Raw genomic sequence first — 25233 nt, forward strand, 5'->3', positions numbered from 1 at the left:
GAAAGTACGTCAAAGTGTGGAATAAAATTTGTTTCATACAAAATATATATTATGTAAACATATATTGAAAATTTAAAAACCATCTTTACACTTTAGTATTATTTGACTTCATTCGTGTATCAGTATTGCATATTCTGCAAAGATTAATGGATAAAGTATGCAGACAATGAAAGGTTTCCGATCATTTTCTCTTATTGTCGAAAAGCTTAATACAACAGAAATGATGTTTACTGTTATACTAACTTCCTGTTTGTATAGTTTGTTTCAGTTTTGGTATAGAAATTTAGTCCTCACTTATGTATACAATTTTTTTATATGTATATAATTATTTTCTTCTTTCTATATTATGTTTATTTTGTGTCTGTTTAACCCCTTGCCTTACAACAACGTGTCATACTCGTGGTGAAGATTTTAAACAGAATTTGATAAGCATAAATAATACTCAATTCTTTTGAATTCAAATTAAATATTATTTATCCGTTATCAATTATTATATTTTACAGCAAATGGGCATGGAATGTGCCCAAAATTTTTCTCCGTTTGCAATCAATTATTGATGACGAAATAGGTGTATCGATCATAATTGAGAAATGAATCGTAAAACGATGAATTAAATCGTATGAAATATTCAAGCATTCACTATTCTAATAGTCTAATATCCGTGCGTTTTACTATCCGACCATTTTTTATTCAAACAGTGTTTTGTAGGAACAGGTAAAATTTTTTCTGTTACAAATATACAGAATGCATCATATAAAGAAGATCATGTAAATATCTGAAATATTTGTAGATATATGGAAATACTATTTAAGACGTGTTAAATTTATTTAACTACAATTTATAATTATGCAATATTCATTATTATGTAAATAGTCAGAAAGATGTGAAATGCGTAAATACTTTAACAAAGTTTAGGTTCCTCGGTTTTTGCTTAAATAAATAAAATGTAATATCATGAATCGTATATACCGAATAACCAGAAATTTGAATCATCTCTATCTGTTCTTAAGAAATTATATCAAATATTTATTTTATCTATAGATATCATAATTATTTTAAGATTGTCGGGATAAAAGTTATTAGACAATATTTCCTGTGGAATCTAAATGAAGTTTCAAAACGTTTTGCAAAATGTTTGGACTGCTATTTTGTACGTAACAATGAACGAATAGGGTACTTAAAATAGTGGAAAAAATATTAAAAACTTATTTGACAAAAGGTCACATTTCATTCCTGTTATTATCATTGCAGAACTCTTCTCAAAGCAAATCGGTAAAATATCTTTTATCAAACTAAAAATCAAAGTAAGAAGTATTTTTATCAAACAATACGTCATATCATAAGAAGTAAGAGTACAAAAACACTTATATAAACTAACAATATAAACGGTATTAAAGATAATATCTAAAAACTGAGGAAAATGGAATCTGCATGATCTATCAGGATATTAATGAAAGTATACAGGCTGGTCTGCGATATTGTAATCAGTCTTAGCTTCGATGTCATTGCAGAAAAAAAGATGAATGTTTCCAAAAATGAATAAAATAATGTTCAATATTAATGTAATCTTGAGTTTTAAATGCCGATATTATAATCTATGAATATCTTTTGACAGTAGGTCAGTTTTATAAAATAAGGTCATCACCTCCTACATACGTGTAACAAATAAAAAATGTATGAAATTTATTAACACAACGGGGTTCATATATTTTATAAATCCCTGAAATTCGTGACTTATTCATTAATGCAATCGTTAGAAGAATTTGCAAACCTTAGTTCCAGTATTAAATGAATATTTAAATCGACCCCTTATCCGAAAAGTGATTCTGGCGTTAAATGTAGAGAAACAGTTGTTTCGATTTAAGCTAAGAATTTCTTATGAAGAATTTCCTGTTTGAAACTAACGGATAACCAATGATCTTCCGCTTCGATTGTTTACAGTAACAAGTGCCTTAACGAAAAGCGACGACGGACCCAGGAGAACCTGTTTATCGATGATCTTGCCGAGCTGCTTTGCGCCACGGACATGAGCTCTGGCAAGACTGACAAATGTCAGATCCTTCAGAGAACCGTCGATCAGGTAAGAAGACAGATTTCTACGTTTCTGCCTTTCAAATGGCTGATCGATAAACTCAGCAAGAGTCCTTCGAGATCCGATCGAGGAACGTCGCTTTTTACGACAGTTTGTCACGTACAGTGTAGTCGAAGGATACGTTTCCTCTTTCATGCGAGGAATACGAGACAATTTCCTTCAAAATTTCAATGCATTTTAATAAATTTGAAAGTTGCTGTTCTTTTCTCTCCTCTGTTATTTGGACATGTTTCTTTACACGTGACCGTTTTCTTTTCTTCACTTTGGATAGGATTAATAATGTTTTATAAGAATCATTTTCATTTTTTTCATGATTCGTTAAAAATGAACTTCCAATGATTCATTTCAGTCACAGTTCAATATTTCATAAAAATCATTTAGCCCAAATTAATAGAATCTTGATTTACTCAAAAAAATTATTAAATAATCTTTGTATATAAATACTACATCTGCTTGTGTAACTTTGGATTTTACGTGTCGCTTAATAAATGATGTAATAGTGCGCTGATAAGACGTTGTGATAACAGAGGAGATATTATATTTACTAATGAAGTCAAACTTAAAACGTTTGTGATTGGCGGAATGTCAGGAAAGTTTGAACTGTTCCCAAAATTTCAGTTTCTCATATAGAGAATCTCATAGTCATAAATAAGATAATTGGGTTAATTTGATATTCTTGAACATTATTATAAATTGGCTACGGTAAAAGTCAAATATCTGTCTTACTCAAAGTTTCTCATTTAGAATATGGTGCATCGTAATAATTTACGAGCATTGGACTTAGCGTACCGCAAATGTTAAAAGAAATACGATTTACTGATATCACGTATTGTCTATTTCACGTGTAAGCATTTTTATGTTAATCGAGTTTTATAAATACAGAAAGCTTTTTTCGTTCTTTTCTCACTGTGTACCGGAAATGATATACATTATAAAGATTGATTCTTAAAAATTAAAGGGACCATTTATTATAAGAGGAAATTTATTTTGAAACCAAAAATGGGAGGAAAGAATTTTTACGAAAAACAAAATTTCCTTTCTGCAATTTGTAACGTTAAGGCTGAAATAGAACGTCAAATTTAATTTATTGTATTTCTCATGACGAAGTTCATGTGATGTAATTAACACAAAACGTACCGCGACGGTCGAACAACCTGTTCTAAAATTTCATTTGAAATTCTACGTCCTTCGCTCATTTAATTTTATATCAGTTCTTACATTGTCCGATTAATTAGTTTTCCTGTTTTCGTATTTCCTCTTGTTCCTGTTTCTACCGAGAAGGATTGATCTCTAACTTGTTTAACTTTCTTTTAGAACTAATTATTTAACTGGTTACAGTAGGAATAGGTGTACACAAAGTGCCGGTACGTTTAGTATTAATAGGAAATTATTCTACAAAAAATAAAACTAAATCAGCAATGTTAAACAAGAGTTTCGCCTTGGAAACGTCGTTTTCGAAAAAATCCGGTTTGAAAATGTGTCAAGTAGACCTATGTTTTGCTGTCAACAGCACTCAAACTCGATTTTCTTGGAAACGAGGTTAAATGGACGAATGTTACTCTTTTTTTTTACATGTTTCACTTATTTTTTCATGTGAAATTAGATCGTTTCTAGTTATGTAAAATACAGAACCACCTGCGTATGTGTACTTATTAAGCAGCTGTTGAATATATAGAACCGTGTATTGAAAAGCCATTCATTTACGAGTCTTATAACATCGCCCGGCATATTCTCCTTCAGGAGAGAATCGCGAAACGGATGTTAAAAAGGAAAGGGGAAAGGAACAGGACGGGACGCGCGAGATTTATTCTTATAGTCACATAGACGTAGAATAAAGTCAGGCATTTGTGGCCCGTGGCGTAACGCATACTTCGATTTGATGTAAATTATGGTCAGCCGAGGCAAATCCCGGCGCGGCATAACGGCCGAAATGGTCGATCTAGGAAATCGAAAATAAAAGTTCTGCCTGCCTATAGTTATCAAAAGAAAGTTACTAGTTCCGTATAAGAACAGGTATTTATGCACGATTATTCAGGACTAATGAAATTTTTAAAAATGATTAGCCAGTACTAATGGTTTATTTGTTAATAAGTCGGTTACATGGAAAGTGTAAAGGAAAATTTATTGTATAGTTGGTTGGTTATTTGGTGACTCGTAAAGATCTTTATTACCATCGGAAAAACATAAATGTTGAATTTATTCGAACAATTCGAATTGTACCAAATACTGTTTTTAATATTTGGTTAAATATTTCTACGAGGGACTGTTATCTTAAATTTAAATTTAAATTTAAATTTGAATTTTAAAAGTTTTAAAAAACTATATAGTATTGTCGAAAGTTTGAATCGTTTGAATATCTCTAACTTTATTTACAATCCCGGTTTTTACTTCGTTCCTTAGGTATTCCATAAATATAGTTTTCTTAAATATTCAATATTCAAAATAATTTTAAAAATAGATAGTTTCATTTAAATACTATAACGAATGTGTGAAGAAATTTATCGTTATAAATTTGATATGGATTACATATTTAATCACATTAAACGCTCGGTAGTTCGTGTGTTAATATTTGAAAATAATTAAAAGAAATGAATTCAGATTAATTACATAGGATAATACTTATTAGGATATAAATTGTAATTATTTGGTTAATCACGTTTTTATTAAATTTAGGCATATTACATATACTTGAAAGTAATATAATAGTTATTGCCAATACCGTACATTCCTCTTGCACTATTATTCATTATTGTGTATTTTAGCAATATGGTTTATAATCTGTGTAGTGATTTTAATCGTTCAATCGTAATTAATGTATTCATAAAACTGAAATACGGTATTTCTAGTAGAACCTTGTGCAGTATCTGCAACTCACGTGGAAACTATAAAATAGACTCATAAATATCAGCATATATACCACTGCTTACAAGAATTTGCCTTTCTGTTGAAGAATTGTTTACTTTGCTTATTCAGCATTTTATGTTAGGAATTCTTGATGATCAATCGTAAATTTTACTTTATCATATTACATCATTAACTCTATATTATAAAGAAAACTGTTCTTTTTATAAATATCACATATTTTTAATAATATGGAGCAGATGGAGGCATCAAAATAATTGTAGATGATTGTAAATAGATTCAACTCTCAATTGGTAGAATTTATCAGATCATTCTAGTTGAAAAATATTTAGGTAAAGTGGTCGACAAATGATTATTGCTCCAGATATTTGAAATGAATGTCTTTGTTGAAGTGGACAGTTGAATATTTATTTACATGTTACATTTCTCACATCGCTTTTCGATTGATACCTTTGATTTTTATATATTTCGGGAGGATCATATCAAATTCTGCCATAACACATAAGATATGTATCTTCAGTGTTTATTTATCATGTAACAAAAATATCGGCTCTACAAAAATATACCTGCTGTGTTATAAATTGGAAAACAATTTGAAGAACTGCGGTGCGTTTGGAAGACGTAAAAGGGAATTCTCAAAATTGGAAGCAGAGGATAAAAATAACGCAATGTATATACTGGCTCATTTATAATAGTTTGTAAATGCGTTCATGTGAGATGCAAGCATGTGAAAAATACGAAAAACCTACAACATAAATTTCACTTGGTAGGTATTACAGACGGGCGTATACATATACATACGTTTATCATTCACGTCATATTCAATTATTACAATGAATATACATAGGCCAAGAAAAATTGTAAACTTAAAAAAAACTCAAATTACGCAACAAGATTCATTGTTAATTTCTGATGTTGTCTTTGAAATTTTCATGTAATTGGTTCATATCTTTTCGAAGCCTGTACTTCGAACAAATAAAATTGGCAGTTTTCGGAATTTGTACCGCGGATCTTTTTTTGAAAATATTCTCTTAAGAAGTGAATTGAATTTGAAAGTTTTGCAAGAACATGAAACATTTTTGCAGTGACTGCAGTATTCTCGAAAAATAATTACTTTGACATTCTTTTATAGATTTATTTTAAGAGAGAAGGTATATTTGTATTTGTCCTATACATTCATTGCAGCATGTAAACGTACAAATAAATCTCCTTTACTCAAAGATGTGATCTTCGTCGAGTGGTGAAAACAATTGGGAAACGCATAAAATGTGCAAAGTATAATAGAGACAAATTTGTGCATATTTCTTAACGAAGATATTTATTCCAAATATCTTATGAACTGATAATTTTGTTAACTAAATACTTTAACTAACTACTTATTTATGCGAACAAATGAGAAAGGACGATCAATATAAAGAAAAATTACATATTTCTATTCAATTAATTCTGCATTTTTCTTTGAACTCCCTGAGAAATCCAACATTTTTTTCTATTTACTCTACCAGTAGAAGAGCCTGTGACTTGATACGATTACACGGACCACCCTGTATACTGTTAGAGTTCGGCGAAAAAGAAACGCGAGACAGCCCGTGTAATCCTAGATGAAGAATTTCAACCACTGTGCGTCGCCCCGTTGATCAGAACGCAGTTATGCAGGCACATCTGACCGTTTCCATTTTTGGAAAATCGTTTCGCCACCCAGCCGCCGTCGGTTTCGGTTTATGATTCATTGGGCCCGCGAAAACGCGTGGATAGCATTCGCTGCTCCGCACGGTGCGGCTGCTTGTGGACAAAATCTAAACATTCGACTATTCGCATAACAAAAATTGAAGATTACCAATCTGTTGCTAAGTAGTCGCTGCTATACAAAATGATTTGTATTTGAAAAGTTAATGAATGACAACCACTGTTTAGCACGCTCGAAGATTACTCTACAGACATTCCAGGTTTACCACGTATTTAGATGTTTACCCTGTATTCATTGTTAAATATATTTATACAGATTTGCAACAATCGAAAATATTCTCCGGAGCATGTAAATCTGATTTCACATAATTTTGTGTAAATAAAGTCTGTTTTTGTATTTGTATAACATTGGAATCGAAACGTAACATATCCATTGTCATTAGAAAAACTTCATAATATCCGTATAATATAACAAAAACATAACCGTCATATGTTTAGCTTTATACCTTAGAACTTTTGTTTGAAGCATTTTGTTCTAACTCATACTTTTTAAGTTATTCAGTTTTGTCCAGAAAACGGTCGTTTGGCTGCACTGTGCGCCAGCCCATTTTCCTAGCCAGGCCGCGGAGATTTATTCAGCAGGGAATTATTAATGGCGAATTATTGTGGAACGGTTTTTGCGGCCGCCGAGCACCGCGACACCGCGTTTTATTCTTGAACCGTTCGATCGATAAGGTATTTACTCGCGTATCGTTTAAGTGCAATAAAAATTTCAACGCATGCGTCCTACTTCGCATTGATCTTCCGACAGTCCAGTGAAAAATGATTCTTTTTAATTGGGTTTGTACGTTTCTTCTTTTTTGTTTTTCACTTTCGTTTCATCGACTCGTACGTTGGAATCGTCTCTTTTACGTAATTCGTAACGAATAATCTTTCGGTTGTTCGTTATTTTTCTGTATTGTAGATAATTCGAACGGGTAAATTACGTTTCAAATAATGCGCACGTTGCATAACGTTTATTAATATATTGTGGATTTTATCCGTTTAGAATATATTCGAGTGCCCGATAAATTATAAGTTGGCGTTGAATATGCGATCAGGCCTTTATGTTGTTATTTACTCGATAGAATTGTTAGAAGAGAATATTCATTTCCGCATCTGTGTTTCTCGATATTCCTGCAACGGAATGGAATTTTCCGTGAAGGTTCGCAACTTATTTATTACTTTATAATATAGTTCTTGGTTAAGTCTGTGTGTTTTTCTTATTTTTACCGAAATAACTGGAACTTGTGTTGTTTTCTTTAAATTATTTCATTCTAATACATTTAAATTTAAAAGTGTTATTGATCCATTGATGAGAATTATTTTTTATAAAGAATCGCGATATGTGATAACAGTACTAGTATTAATATATATTTTGGATATTTATTTTTATGGACGTGGCCCCCTAAAATCAGTTTTATCGAATTAAAATGTAAATGTTTCAAATTGAACCAAATGTCAAAACTATTTGAAACATTAAACTATTAGTTATAGTTGTTTATGTCTTCAGTAAAAAGAATGTTACCTTAATTTTAAGAATCATAAGAAATAAAAATGAAATTGATATATGCCGACTGATATGAAAAATAAGATCATAACTATGTAGTCTTCTCTGAAACAACTTGTCGATTTGATATGAATTGGGTTGATCTGCTCGTAACACGATATCTTGCCGATTAAATAAAATAATCAGCCTTTTACTCTTCACATTTTATGTAATATACCATTTTATCGCTATAAGTGTTTTATCGAAAGAACTTCGTACTACATATTTGGATCTGTTTCAATTGCTCGTTCATTTTCGAAAACTTCAACGCTACGTGTAAAAATTATTTCCAAACTTTTTTAATATATAAACTATATTTCCCGTTTCTTCCGTTTTGTAACTTTCATTTTCTCAATAGTGTCGTTCTCTCTAGAAACTGTCAATCACTTTTATGCAACCATTCCGTATAACATCCATTTCATGTATTATTTAACAACTTCTTAATAATCGGAATGTACTACATTGGATGTTATATTTAAAAAAGCCTATCCTACTTTCATATCATTTGTTTCACTCGTTTTAACACGTTGAATGTCATGGGGTCACCGGTGACCCCCGCTCTCCTTAAATAAATGATGATTATTTGAAAACATCTCTATATTGTAAATAACGCGACCTATTGCGGTGACATTCAGCAAGACGAATCTGCGCGAATAACAACGCAATTCCATTAAATAATATAATATTGTATTCTTTTCATTTCGCATATTCTGCACCTTAAAGTCGTGCGACATTCAACGTGTTAATCACGGTGTTTCAAGTGCAGTATTTTCCGATATATTTCAATATAGTTAAAACAAGATATGTACACTCCGTGACAAAACTGTGAGACACCCTACGAAATCAAACGTATCAGTACCGTGTGAAGGAATTCGTTTCTCCTGCCAGTGAATTGTTATTGTGTATATACTTTAGGAGATGTTCTTCTGCGAAGTATTGTACTTACGATTCTGCGAATACATGTACGATTATGAAAATACCTTAATGGCCCACGACAAAACTATAAAACAGTCTGTTTAGTAGTGAAACTGTAAATTTCTATCGACATTTGTGTCAGTTCTACTGCTTGTCATTGCATTTATTATGTGCTGCAATATTTTGTATATTTCTCAAAATTCCACGCGGTAAAAAATTAAGTGAAGTCAAAATTAAGTTAATTGACAATTTAACACTTTGCACTCGGGAGGTGAATCTTAGTTACCACTTGATTTGTCGCAGTAAAACTATAAAATCTGGTATGTAATGTTTAACTTTGTATAATGCCCGATACATGAAATATTGGAATAAAATAACTTTGTTCCTCAATGTACTTGTGATTTCCCTTCGAATTAGTTTTAAAGAATATTGTCTTCGCCTCGTCAAAAAATGTTAAATATTTTTAGTGAGAAACTTCCGTGTGCAAACGGTTAAGAAACGAAAATTATTCAGTCAAAAAAATAACACAACTAGCTGCAAGAATTCGTCGTGCATTATCCAACTGTTTCAAAAGCAAAACAGATTATTTGGAAAAACATCCTAAAAGTCGCCCAAAAGCAACAACATCGAGAAGGACGTTCAGAGCATTATACAAAAGACAGGACATGTTGAACGGCGTAAATTAATGAAGAAACCGCCCCTAACTTGCCAGCATAAAGAGCCAAGATTGCGTTCGCGAAGCATCCTGTGCATTGGAAACCATAGAGGAAAGTGATTTTTTATCGACGAAAAATGTTTCATTTTGGAAGGACTCCATGGTTTACATCACTATTTTCACAACTTTCAAAGGAAGAGGTAATGTTACAAAGGGGGCAAATGGGTGGTGGTGTAATTATGGTATGGGCAGCAATAGGCTATTACAGTAAGACCGAATTCAAATTTATTAACTGCAAAATGAGTAACCATGGTTATGTAAAAATCATCGACGACCAGCTGGCGGTATGAGCAGTATGGAAATCAAATAGCAAGACAAACATGGATTTTCCAACATAATAACGCAGCAGTACATAATGCCCGTATAGTTAAACGATACTTCGAGGAGAAGAAAACAGAAATTTTACCATGTGCCCCTAGATCTCCCGACTTAGATATTGTCGAGAATTGTTGAGGCACGCTCGCCACGGATGTATACGCGAAATGTCGGCAGTTCAGCAATATTTAAGACTGCAAGACGTGTGTACAAGAGAAATGGAGAACTATTAAAAGAAAATGATAAAAAACTATATAAATCTCTTCCCAAAAGAATATTAAAGGTTGTAAAAGGCAAAGGTCATGCTGCTAGCATGCATTATTAACCCTTTGCACTCCAAAGGCGCCCCGCCGTGGTTATTTGATTTGACACAGCAAAATTGTAAAGTTTGACATTTAATATTAAACGTTGTATAATGCATCGACACGTGAAACATTGAAATAAAATAGTTTCGTTCTTCAATTCATATTTAATTTCTCATCAAGTTAGTTTCAGAAAATGTCGTCCGTATTTGGAGTATCAAGGGTTAATAAAAGATAATCACGAAATTTGTAACACCACTTTGAATTCATCGCGATCTGGTATATAATTAAATCGAAGTTACGAACGTTAAAGAAAGAAAAGCAGAACGATTCGTTACCTATAAACCACTTATTCCTCCGCTTCTGAATAATTAGCGAGTCAGAGAAACTGTTTTATAAATATCGTAGAGATCAGTAAACCGGGAGATTGTTCTGAATTAAGCAATCAATAAAATATTCAAGAATCTTGTATACCTGCACCGTACGTCCGCGTCGTTAAAAAAAAATAAGATTCGATCACAAATGGCGAGAAAGTTCAATGTATCGAGTTTTCGACACTTTCAGCTCGCCCAAATAAGATACTACCCGGCGAGTCGTGAATTATTTAAAGTTCTGAAATCGGTATCTGGTTTAATGTCATCTCCGGCAGTTACACAACGTCCGCTAAGGCTGAGCCCTTGAGACTCATTACGAATACGACCGGTCCGTGTTCGTTGACGGGCAAACCCGCTCCGAGATTTCGGACCTAGAAATCTCAAGACCCGGGAACCGTGTCGTAACTGCGCCTAATAGCGAGCGAAAGTCCAAACTTGACTGAAATTTTAAGCAGGTTCGACCGGATCGGTATCGCCGAGTTCCGTGACGCTAGCGATCGCAGCAAATATTCAACATTATGGGAATAAATCGCGCTGCAGCCTTTTGGTAACACGGTCAATCGAATGTCAAGGATATCGTTAATACAGGCTGAATTTCAATGGCTACATTTTATTGCGATGAAATCGTATTTACGGCACTTTTCGCGGAATTCTCTTTCATCGATAGCAATGATTTAACATTCTCGAAATAAATTAATGTGTCATTTATGTGCTTCTAGCGTGAATATAAATGGAATGGTGGTCGAAAATGTAAAATTTGCTTTTTGATCTTCGAAACCGAAATTTATGGAAAAAGACCAAACACTATATTTACCATTATTTGATATTTAAGATACTCTATATCCGGTTAAATAAACAATATTTAACTAAATTTAAATAATAATTATATGGTTACAACAATGAATTTATTATCAGTCATGTATTGCTGTTATAAAGTATGTTATTATAAGATGTGATAAATTTGAATGACCCATTTTTGTATGTTTTTACACATTTAATATATCATATTATAAAATTTCCATAATCTTATTCTGCTTAAATAACATCGTACAGATCATTTATGTTCATTGGAATCGTCGCTTATAACCATGCAGGTGCTGTTAATTTAGCGAAAGCGTATAATCATATTGGAACTGGGAATGTTTATTATTATTAGATGATATGTTTAGTTCCTTATATTCACGATAATATATTCGAATGTGTGAAATTTGATGACAGAAGAGTATTAATTGGTAGTAATGAAATTTTATTGAATTTGCAGCGTAATGAGTTTGGTAATTAGTGTAATCTCTTAAATTAATTCTTCGTTCAATAATCCAACAAAATAAACGTGTATACATCTAACATTTATTACATAATAGGAAGAACGTAGAGAAGGTGCTTACACTTCCTTTCATAGTTCTTTATAAGGTGAAAGTTTTTCATTTGCATTCGAAATGCTTACATTGCACGTTTTGTGCGTTTATAAAGTATCAGTTGCATGGAACAGTATAAAATAAATGCTTTAACTAGATTGAATCAAATTTAAAATTGCTTGTCCAATTTAACATGTACTTCGACTAGTGCAATAACGATTTTATATTTTTAATTTCTATTATATTTCCTGTAACAGAAAGAATTCACGTAAATACATTGAACTATACAGTATAACGATAACAAATTCACTATAAATAAAATAAAGGAACGGGCGAAAAACAGGTATTATTCTGTGAAATAATAGGTTTCTTATAATAATCTTTAATTTCCGCAAATTTTACTATTTCTTTTTTTCTATAGTTTGCCAGTTTCTCAACTAAAAGTTTTAAGTTTCAAAGATCTTTTGTTAAAAAAATTGTACGAAGAACAGTTGTAAGACAAAATATTATGTTTTTGTACATTATTGTGTTTTTACCGCAAAGCCATCCTTTGGGAGTTATAATGTTTTTACATTTGAAAAAGAAAAGTGTGTTCGGATTTATTATTATTAAATTTTTATTTATCACCTTTCATTTCACGACTTTCATCAGATTTTAGAATGTAAAGCACGGCCATAAAGGAAGAGCTGCATTTAAGCCGACTAAAAATCCTTTGTTAATTCTCGCAAATTGCTGCCATTGTTCTTTGTTGAATAGAGTCAAGAAATACAGGGCAACGAATTAATGTCTTTTTACTGAAAATGCAAATAATGCTTTGTTTCAATTAATGAATCAAATAATGTACTGATATTTTCTGGTATACTCATTTCATGTCTTCAGTAGATCACTTAATATTTAGAAATGTCCATACGTCCGATACGTTATTTGCATTTATACAATTTAAATAGATGAATTTGATATTGCTTTATTTAAAAATTCATTTTTACTCTTGTATGTTATAACTGCGTAATTGTTTACACAACTTTTACAGTAAGACACAGTTAATCGCATTATGAAACAGGGGGAAAACTTTCAGAATCTTTTTGCATATCAGATTAACAATACGATCGTATGGTAAATATTTTATTTTCTAAGACATTGTCTTAAAAAATCGTTTCAAATGCTTTCTGAACATTCGTATGTGTTTTTTTAGAGCAAAGATAGTGGTCAGTGAAAATTTCAACCTATTTTTCGATGATTCTTTTATGTAAATTATTTTAATATAAAAACCGATATACATGATTAAAACTGATATAATATGTGTTATACAAGTTGTTACGCCTAAATATCTTCGTTATTTATAGTCAAAAATTTGTTTAGGGCAGCATTACACTGTACAAAGAAGCAACGACGATAGTGGTACAATGTTTTTCTTCAGGGTAGTTTTTTTGAGATTTATATTATTTGTTTCATTTCCTTATAGGAAATTTTGAAAGTTTTGGAAGTTTTGAAAAATGTACGGTAATGTGTCTTAACGTTATCATAGTATTACTAATGTATAGATCTGTACAGAAATGTACGTTTATAACATGCATTATAAGGGCCAAGAAAGTTGCGTTTTGATGCAAATCTCTAAAATAGTAACACCACATATGGTGGTGTTGGGACATATTGTCCTAATTTCTTCGAAATTGTATGATTTAAAGGGTATGGCTGATACGATCATTAAATTGTATTTTTTAATCTCTACAAGAATATGGAATAAATCATATAAGATTTCATTTAAGAAAGTAATGATAACGTTGAAATCTCCAAAAAACGACCTTGAGAAAGACATTAAGTATTATCAAATTTGGCCTCTTAAATACGGTGAGTGCCCTAAAAAGTTTGCTTTTGGTGATAAGTTACAAAAATATTTTGATGTTTTCATTTAGGCAGAACACCCTGTATGTTATAATAGCATTGGATATATTATTTACGAAGGATACTTTACAAATGGAACGCAAATTTTATACTTCATTTGATGTTATTCGAAATAAGTATGACATTCAAAACACGACGAAATAAAGATTTCAGTATGGTTTATCGGAATCTTGCATTACGATTAATATTGTGAATTTTTTAATAGATTTCATTCTGAATAAATTCATTAAATTTCATTTTAATCCAGATTCCAGAATTTCGATTTCTGTTGAGCTTGCAGTTAATGAATTTACATCTAATTAAGAAACAAGAAATTATAGTGGAATTCCGTTGTTGAAATTGCGAAAACTTCTGATTCACTTGGAAATATTTCCCAAACCACGACGCGCGTTTAAAAAGAATTTATAAATGAAAAAAAGAATGTAGGCATTAAGTAAAAGATTGATATTTGCGAATTTGATCTGGTAAACTTAACGCTCGGTTAATTAAGAGGAAATTGTTCACCTAATAAGGGAACATTTTAATCGAACGATCGTTTTAAAATAATCTCATTGAAAGAATGCTCAAGGTCTTGTCGGGAATGCGAAAGATCCCTTCTTCCTGTTTCCAGGCATCGAAATCTCCATGCCACGCGACGCTTCGTCGGTGCTTTCACTTTGTCATGCCAAAATAAAATCGCCATTTTCGAACGCCGTGGAGAAAGGCAGTGCGCGCGTTTATCCGCACGGTCGATTGAAAGCAATAAAAACTCGAGATACGGCGTCGCGTCGTTTTTTCGTAGATCTTAAGCACGCTGGTGACTGCGTTTACAAAAATAAACGGTTCGTCTCTGAAAAGCGGTGCTCGATTCTGTTATTTATAACAAGGTGGACGTATCTATCGATCAGACGCGCGCAATTTTTACGAATGCACACCACGCGATACCAGGATCGACGAACTTCGACTTGACCGATGATCTTCAATTTCCGGGGGTATAACCGTTCGGTAATTACGTATGAAACGTCATTTTTTCGTGGTTCGGGTTCCGTAGTAAAATAACTGGATTACAGATGTCATGCATTCATATTCATATGCGACGTACGTGATACGAATGAAGCGTTAATGGGCGGTTTAATAAAGTTTTTATTTCAATTTTACAACCCCGCAATCCATAGGGGGAATCCCCCTATCGCCGGACATTAGCGTTTAGTAAAATGACTGAAGCTTAGTGGAAAAATTCTGACTGAGGAAAGATTGGGGAGAATGACATAAAAGATATTCTGGCTTGGATAGGTCCGAGTATTGCACAAATTAGCGGGGGAGATTATTTGTCGCACACGATGAAAGCGAATTGTATTACATAATTTAATACTAAAACTACCAAAATGACCGATTCCAGATTTCATCATTTTGCAAAATTATGAAGATAACATGTGTCTCTGAGAAATTAGTAAAGAAATTGATTTAGCAATACGCAAACTGAATTATAAACCAATTAAAGTCCCAATAGATGTATACTTGGAGTTTCTATAGAGAAATTTCAAAAAGTTAGTTTAACTGCTCGATAGTTTTAGTGTTAAAGAGTATCGTACGTCTTATGTTTTCGTGACTAATATATTCGTAAAACGATTTTCATGTGCTTTGATAAATGTTGCACCTCCTAAAACTAAACATACATGTTTTTCCTGTACTCGGACAATAGCATATTTTATGAAAAACTATATTTTATATGTTATACAACTAAAATACAAAAATAGAACACGAGTAAAAAATTTAGCAAAACCAATAAAATGCAAAATGGGAAGGATAGAAAATAATTAAACAAAGTAAGGAGACTGTTCGCCAAGTTGTGCCGTTAAAGAAATTTGTTGGTATTTACATATATTTATAGTTTGTTTGAAAGTACTGGTGATAATTGGACTCAGTGTTGCCTCACGAAACTTGGGTAGATATTAGGTAGATATTCCTGAATGTTTAGATAATTATATTTGTGACAGATAATTGTGTAACACATGTCAACTAGTTTAAACTGCATGTCTTTAAAAGCCACTTTTCGTTTCGTAAAGATTATAAATATAAGCTTATTAAATATCTTTAATAATAAATATGTTGATTTTGACTGTTTCGTTTGTTCCATGGTAATATTCAAAATTTCCCATGGAAAATGCAGAATAATCACTTTAAAGATCTATATAATTATAAATCGCTTTAAAAAACCTTATATGTTCGTACTTTGGGAAACTTCTCTTAAGAGAAGGAGCGAATGTTTGTCTCTTTGACGTATTTATGAAATTATCTTGAAAGAAGTAGAATTTGGATAAACATTGATACTGCAGAAATAATACAGAATTAATGAAACTTCATCTTTTTCGAACAAATGTCGCAATATTAATATCGCATCATTGCTTCATTTTACGTATTCACAGTAATTTCTTCACGTGCTTCTTCACATGCTATCGTTTTATATTAGTAAAATATTTCATTCTTTTTACCGTATCGTTACAATGAACGCAGTTTTAGTAGTTTCATATAGTTTTTAATAGTAGAAATTTGGTAATATTAAAAAGGTACAGCGAAACGTTACAGCTACAGAATAAAATCATACTATAAAATATTATTACACCTAGCTTGCTCTATAAATAATTTAATTTTATATTATTACGTGTTTTACATACTGCATTTTTTTTCTCAGTAAAAATTTGGAAAATTCGATTCTGTAATAATATTATTTTATTAAATAGGTAGTTATTTTGTCTTAACATTCACACAGCCGATTCAGACCTACATTTTGTGATTGCAACGCTTACGTAATTCTGCTCATGTGATATGGCATCTGTAGGTATTTGCTTTACTAACGTCTTAGAGAACATTACTATATACTAACTTCGCGTCAGTTTTTATTTTTATTAGAAAAAGAAATTTTTCACCCACTACCTTTATTTTAAAGTCATTAGTAAAATATAATAAATTATGAAATTTACAAGTTTATCATCACCAAAAAATAAGAACGAAAATCAATGATAAAGGGATTAATTTTTGAATGCTTCTTTCAAAACTGTAAACAATACAAACAATATTTTTCAAATTTACTGTTGTATCCTGGTTTTGACGTGGTTGATTCGAAAGTCTTGAATTTTGAGAAAGTGATGACAGTTCGAAAGCGAAGTTCAACCACGAAACACTCTGCGATTTATTGACTAAATTATAAATTAATACCGTGCAATTTAATGGAACGATATTGCACCTATTTAAACTATATCGTTTCATAAAAATATTCATTTATTTAGTGAACATGTATTTGGTTTGAAGCATGAATTCAAAAGAATCATCTGTGCCAGTCAAGAGGACTTGACAAAGATATGGTTTACTTTCATTGAAGTTTTCCGACACGTTCTGTTAGACATTGTTGCGATACCATTGTACACCACGTTCCGTCTTCTCTTGGATGCATTTAACAGTTTCGCGACTATAGAGTACAATGAAAAGACAGTGGTTTGTAGCCTCTCTTATTTGCGCGTTGTTCCTGTTTACGTTCAAAGAAGTAGGAGAAATATTCGATTTCTTTCCTTAGGTAATTCTTCAGTAATAAATTAATAAATCTTTCATATGAAAATTCTACTACTTCTATATCATAAAATATAATTAACCCATTGTCTTGTGATTTTCTCCATAATTGTGCCTATTTTATTCTGTATAATTAATAAGTTGCTAGACAGGAAAGGTATAGTATGTTAATCATAAATCTATGTTTACTATGCGGGTTAAACGTTGATATACAAAAATGATATTTATATTTCATTAAAAAAAATTACATGGGATTCATATGTGTTAAATTTTAGTTAAAATGTTGACCGTATATTTTCCTCAATAATGCGAAGTGGGGCGTTAAAAACAAAGATTTATTTGTGGATTGAAGTAACTTAATTAGTACGCAAAGGATTAAGAATGATTCGTGAATTTTTATTTGAAACAGTATTAAATGTTAATAGACTTTTGTACGGTTGTACATACTACTTTTTTACATTGCCTCCTTCTAAAATATTAACTTCGATCATATCATTTGAATACATGTAATATGGTAAATGATTTCAAAGCCTCTTTTCGAAAATTGAAATGTTCATTTTTGACACGTAATTCGTAATAAAAGGATGTTTCTTCGTAATAAAGCTACATAAGTACATTTCATTTATACATAAATGATGTAAATATGTAACTACATAATTTTATTTTACTGACGAAATAAAGTTGCCCTTATCAGTTTCTAAGCAGTGAGCATATTTGCTTCTGTAGATATTGTGCAGAATAATTCATGCATAACGTAGGCTGAAGGCAAAGGATTACGTGTAAAAAACGTGATCCCTTAGTTACGCGACTGTTACCACGTTAACCTCTTTGTCCCAAATAGTACACATAGGTACCACAAACATTTGAACTCTTTGCACTCGGCAGGTGACTCTCAGTCACCATTTCATTTGGTGTACCAACATTATAAAATCTTATATATAATGTTAAGCTTCGTGTAATTCATAAATATGTAGAATATTGAGATAATAACTTCGTTTCTTAACTTATGCATGTTCTTTCATTTAGTTCGTTTTAAAAAAAGTCGTCTATAATTCATTTGAAAACTGTTGAATATTTTTAATGAAAGGCTTCCGTGTGTAAAGGGTTAAATTACCGGAAAGTCAGAAAATGCTGCAAAGATAAAGGAAAATTGTGCTACACAGGGATCTCTGTTTATGGCTGACAGATTAAGTGCAGTTAACTCTTTGAATACTGTATACTTCTTGCTGAAACGTTCTGTGTGGACGGAATATTTTTTTGCTTATCTAAAAATCGATAAACTATATGTTAATTCATAGAATTAATTAAGTTGTAATTACATTGAGATTATAATTCCTCAGTTTCACCAAATTGAATAATGCCAAGAAACACGTGTATTAATCACATACACTTCAGACGTTTTTCACTAGAAATACTCAACATTTTCTAACGAGATATAGACATTTTCTGAAATCGATTTGACCAGAAATTGCATTTAAATTGAGGAATAAAGCTATTTTATATAGCATTATATTATATGGCACATATGCGCCCACAGCATTCGAAGGGTTAAATACCCGTGTTTCGTCGAAAACATTTCATTCTCGCCAATATTCCTTCAATTTCAATTTGCTAAAGGATGGCAATGCTACGCCTATGCGATCTCTAAAAAACCGTAGAGCGCGATCCTTGAGGTGAGAGTCGACCGATTTTTTCCTGTAAATCACGGGGACGGTTTTGTGTTTCTCGGAAAATGAAATGTGGCTCGAAATATAAAGATAAATCTCTCTCGGTCGGTGAGCGGCCCCGCGAATAAATCAACGGAATTAGAAAATGAATTTCTCCTGGTGGACGCATCGACGAAAAACGAAAGAGAAGATAAGACAACAACCGTCAAAGCCGAGGAGGAAAAAAAGGAGAGCAGAAAGAGAACGTCGAACAAAGCGGTCTCTACGGAGAGGTTAAATGCACTCACGCGCGAAAATTTATTTCTGGAAAGAAACGGGATACCGTGTGTACGTATATATATATATCGATAAAATAACTTTTGTCCGGGATAAGGAGAATGTCTCGTCGCTCGGAAGAAGACATTCTTCTTCGCCCAATAACATTTTACTCGGGTCGGTTTAACGAAGCATTTTTCTCGGGACGCATGGAAATGACCGACTCTCCGCTCGGCACTATTTACGATAACGCGCGACGACACTGTCTCCGTTTCTGTTCGACTCGTTTCGTCGTATCTCTGTTCACCGCGAAAGGCGACGAGGATGGCGCAGAGCGCACATAAATTCGCACTAGACGTCGGAACACGCGAACATTCGAGGAACAGCTGAGTGCAGCAGCCTCGCGAGCCGCGGAAACTGTACTGATCAAATCGTACAACATCGCACGCTTCCTTCCCCTGAATTTTCATCGCATCATAAGGAAGTATGAAAAAGAAGGCCGTTATCACTAATTCTTTTTTTTAGTTTTATTTCGCCAGAAAAATTACAACGCTTAAAAAGGACTAATACTAATCAGAATTACTACTTTCATTTAACACTCTATATTTTTATTTTCTAGCTAACGGAAAATATAACGTCATACTTGATTCTCTTGTGATAATGGCCAACAAACTCGAGTGTATATACGCCCCGGTGATATTGACCAGGAAATTTGAGCATATGTATACGCTAATGATGCAAATGGGTTAACGAATCGGTAATTTGTCCACTAATCGTCGTTCTTCATTTTCAAATTTATATTTTCTTTTTGAATTTTTACGCCAGTGAAAATTGGACATTCGTGCCAATGTTCCAGGCGTTCCTTGAAATTAGCGGGAATGTTTATTTTGGAAGCGAACAGGCGCACAGTGCGGACGCTTGTGGACAAACTCCCAAAAATCGACTGTTCACATAACGAAAATTGAAGGTTACCAATTTGTTTCTAAATAGTCACTGCTATACAAAATGAGTTTTATTTCAAAAATTAATGAACAATAACCACTGTTTAACACGCTCAAACATTACCCTTTAGACATTCCGAGATTACTACGTATTTATATTTTTACTTTGTATTCATTCTTAAATATATTTGTACAGATTTTTAAACATGGATAATATTCTCCGGATCATGTAGATCTGATTTCACATAATTTTGTACAAATGAATTTTGTTCCTTTATTTATATGACACTGGAATTGAAACACAAAATATCCAGTAGCTAATATTAGCTTACAAAACATGGAACGTTTGAGAATGTTATGATTTTCGTGCTTTTTTATTGGGTGGATATTATATTTCTGAAAACTATGAATAATGTATTCAGACACATTATGAGTGTGACTATCAGAGGTATCAGGGAGAAAGAAGTGTATGGTGGAACCGTAGTTCCTTCTGCCCTACTGGGATTACTGTGGTCGACTCGCCATACAGTGCCGTCATAAAACCTTAATTACTTTTCGACGTTTGTAATTCTCGGTGCGGTAAAGCTGATGATTCGTCATTATTCCCAATTACTTTTCATCACTTGCTTTGTCCTGAAAGAACGATTTCCTCAATGTTACAAGGTGAAGAGGAGATCTTAAAGCTTCTTCTCTTTCAGAGTAACATTAATAAAAAAACACCGAGTTTTAATCTGCTCATGTAAAAAGGACTACCATAAACTACGGTTCATGTAAATTGGCTTAATATTAAAATTTACGGATTTCTCTTTAAATTGTTTATTATTCTCTTTGTCCGTTTTACTGAAATTAATTTGCAAGTTACGAGTGGCTGGGTGCAGAGAATTTTAATGGCCATCTAAAAATATGATATATACTTTAATTTCGGATAAGTTATTATCTTGTGATTTTTTGTTGTTTCTCTTCTGAATTGAAAACAGTGAATCGAAAGTCCGTAGGAAACAGTGGAATAGGTTTGGTTAGGTATCCGGCCAGCCGCTTTACGACTGGCTTCTTAAACGTCTATACAAAAGGAACCTAAATCCATATAAAAACGTGCTTACTACATCACAGTCGTATTTTAAAATCTTATCCACACTGAACTCATCTAAATAGAGATTTAAAGTGTGTTTTAAGAAGACATTAAATGTATTTTTTTATTATACATGTGTCAGATAAAACTTTCAAGATGAAGTGAAATTTATCTGTTAAATCCTTGCAAATGCCAGTAACATATCTGTAACTTTCATGTATTACTGTTTTATGATTTTTTGAAGTTCTTTAACTTCCTCGAAAACAGTTTGTTTATATTGATCTACCTAGTAAAGCAGTATTATAACAATGATAATTTCAATATCTTCGCCATTTGTACAACTGGTACCGGTCTGTTTTGTGTTCTATTAGGATTACTGCCGTCGACTCGCCATACAATACCATCATAAAACCCTAATTACTTTGGGACGTTTTTAATCCTCGGTACGGTAAAGCTGATGATTAGTCATTATCCCCAATTACTTTTCATCGTTCCCTTTACCCTAAAAGAAAGATTTCCCCAATATTATAAGGTGAAAAGGGCATCTTAAAGATTCTTCTCTTTCAGGGTAAAAGTAATAATAACAAAAATATTTGTGAATTCAAGATGTATTTTGTTAAATATTGAATAATCATGTATTTTATATTTTACGTGAAAACCGAGAATGTTCCAGAGTCTTTGAAATACGTTAATGTGTTTCGTTAAATATTAATTAATTACCAGTAATGAGAAATTTCCAAAGCGAAACGTACTCTATGTCCGCAGGCACACAACAATGTTCTTGTAGTCAATAACTTTGAACCCTTATAACTCGGTAATTACATAAAAATCATATAATTGGGTGCTCTGAAAACATTTCAACATCATCTGAAAGAATACAAAATGAAAAATATGAGTCCATAGTTGAAATTTTAATTTTGTTATTTAAAACACTGCATAACATCTCGAAATGTAAAAAAAATGTAACCGCGATATGCTTAGCTCTATACCTTACAACTTTTGTCTAAAGTATTTTTTTGTATTGCTTATACCTTTTAAGTATCGAGTTTTGTCCAGAAAACGAGCATTCGGTCCCACTGTGTGAGACGGTCGGATTATAAAGTAGAAAAACATTTATTCTTATCTCGATTCGCAGTGAAAATAGATTCGAGGTAATGTATCAGTAGCCGAACGATTAAATGTAACTTATCAGTTCGGCTGAAAACAATGAAAATTGTAAAGCAGCTGATAAGTGCATTAAGGTATTATATTGCGTCTTTAACTTCGGAGTGGATTTAGTAAACAGCGTCTGTTGCTGCTGAACCCTGACCTCATGTATCATTACCATGTTATTATTTTTATTTTTTGCTGTATTCATTTTTCCCCTTTTATTGTTAATAGTACTGTTAGATACATTAATAAATAAGTATCTACCCGGAAAACTTACGCTGTATCGAAAAAATGGTGGGCAGTATTTTAAAATTTCACTAACCGAGTACTTTGTGTCAATCTTTGCAGCGTATACATATTCGTAATGACATATTAAGTTCATTTTGAAGAAAGAACACGACACAAGATACGTTCGGTTTATTGAAAATGCCGAAAACAATAATGGGTTCGAGCTGACGTCTAATTGCAAGCAGTGTGCCTGCGTATAGAGCCATAGACAGAGAAGGAGGGCGCGTGGAAGGGGCTCGGACTTCCCGTCTGTACCTCTGCACGTTGTTAGTTCTGCGGTTCACGAACGAGCACATGTCGATTCTTCGCGCTAGGATCGTGATATTCTCTCGTTCGTCTTCTTCTTTCTTCCCGTCCGAAAGATTACGGTCGCGTTGAGAAGCGAATAGAACACAAGCGAATGCGAGAAGCGAGGACCGATATCCTTTTCCGTGTACTCGACGTTACTGCCCCCGCAAACGAATACTGTACAGACGACAAGGAAATCATTAAAAAAAAAAAAGTATTTCTTGAGAGTTGTCACGTGACCTTTAATGACGTCACCGAGGCCAATAGGAAACCTTCCAAACAGCGTTATAACCCGAGCTACCGGAGCAAGAGTTCGTGTGACGTCATCTGCGCAGTAGGGCCACGCGCATCCTGTGTCCAACGACGTGACCGAGGTAGAATCAATTGTAATTTTGCAACGAAATCTTTCTCCTCTCCAATCGAGTCGCGTGGACTCGAACAGCCGTTGATTTTTCGACATTCTGTCAGACCGATCTATAAGAAATATCGATTTAATCGGCTTACGATATATTTAGACGTTTCGGTAATTAAATAATTTCTCGTTATTGGAATATTATGGTTACTTGTGCATCTTTATTATTTTAATCGTCAACTAGTTTCTGATTCCATCGTAGCAAACTGTGCTGTTGATTACGGGGACATTAACAGTTCTGAAAGTGATCGGAGAAGAATTTATCGTGTACGATGTGCACGATAGGACGGGAGAGAAATATATACGCTTTAAAGCAGAGGCTAGCGGCAACGTCGCAAACCGTTTGTCGGACTCAGCCGCGCCGAGTCACCGACTTTTCGAGGCCACGGCACGTCGTGTGCCCGTGCGCTTCAATTCATTCCGATTACGAGCGCGATCTATCGGTGCCGGGAAATATGAGCTCAAGGACGTGCTTTCCCCGCGCGATTGTGAATCTCGGCCGGTAACGCAGAGATTTACTTTCCTCTTGCGTTCCACTTACACGGTTAACCTTGCAACTCTGAATGGCAACACGAAGAGTTTACGCTTTTTCCCTTTCACATCCGCGTCGAATATATTCGTTAGCAATTGTATCATTTTTAGTCGACAGAGATGAGTTGACTCTTTATCTAGAAAAACATTTCAAGTGACGAGTGAAAGATAAAGAATTACAATTAGTATAGGTGTTACAGTACTCCCCTTATCGGAGAATTTCGTTAAGCCAAATATTACAATTTCTTCACTTTGTAGGTTTATACAGTACTTCAATGCAGCAATGTACCAATTTGTATATGAGTTACTTGCTTGCTGCTTTTTTGGAGCTGGAAAGATTTCAAAGTTCATTTGCATTTTCCTGTTTTCTTGTATTTTATAGATAAAATCATATTTAACGTAATAGAATTATTTCGAGTTCGTAATTTAAGTAATTTTGTATTTCATTGTACTCATTGGAAAAATGTTTTATATAATTTTATGGAACACAAAGATATATTATATCTTTACTACTATATATAGAGAGAGAGAGAGAGAGTATATAGATATATATCTGTAACCGTGGTTAAGCCATTAATATTGCAAAGATTTTATTCTTCTTTTGCCACTAAAAAGATAAATGACAGACAAAATAGAATTTCCATTGACTAATACGTCTTATTAAAATAATAATTTTATTTGTTATAAAATACAATAAATTTCATCTTAATTTCAGTAATTTTTTTATCATTTTTAATGCAGATTTCTATAAACCAATGTTTATTTACTTTCTTTTTCATATCCTTGGTGTACCATATTATAGAAGTATTCATAATGTATCAAAAGATTATTCTAAAATTCAAAAAGTTCGTCTTAAGAAATTAAATAATATAACAATTTAATAAAATGCGAAGCAAGCACTAGGAATTCAATTGAAGTACCTGTATTAAACTCGATGTATTTGTTCAACGTCGTTAAGCTTATGAAATACTTTATTATTACCTA

General features: G+C 32.7%; 1 protein-coding gene and 1 long non-coding RNA gene across 15 annotated transcripts in view; one reads left to right on the plus strand and one right to left on the minus strand.

The window, feature by feature from the left end:
• The window catches only part of LOC116424817 (uncharacterized), a 327658-nt gene that overhangs the window by 248682 nt on the left and 53743 nt on the right, over positions 1-25233 (plus strand). For all 14 annotated transcript variants that reach the window (XM_031971727.2, XM_031971728.2, XM_031971726.2 and 11 more), the window contains one exon: positions 1942-2080. In XM_031971727.2, the coding sequence (XP_031827587.1) occupies positions 1942-2080 (139 nt within the window). The remainder of the gene's footprint in view (positions 1-1941; positions 2081-25233) is intronic.
• On the minus strand, positions 20038-23484 carry LOC116424820 (uncharacterized). The gene is made up of 3 exons (XR_004234565.2): positions 23274-23484; positions 22302-22448; positions 20038-22083 (listed from the first exon to the last, which is right to left on the minus strand). It is a non-coding gene; the product is annotated as an uncharacterized LOC116424820 (long non-coding RNA).

Source organism: Nomia melanderi, chromosome 5 (assembly GCF_051020985.1).
Source record: "Nomia melanderi isolate GNS246 chromosome 5, iyNomMela1, whole genome shotgun sequence".
NCBI lineage: Eukaryota > Metazoa > Arthropoda > Insecta > Hymenoptera > Halictidae > Nomia > Nomia melanderi.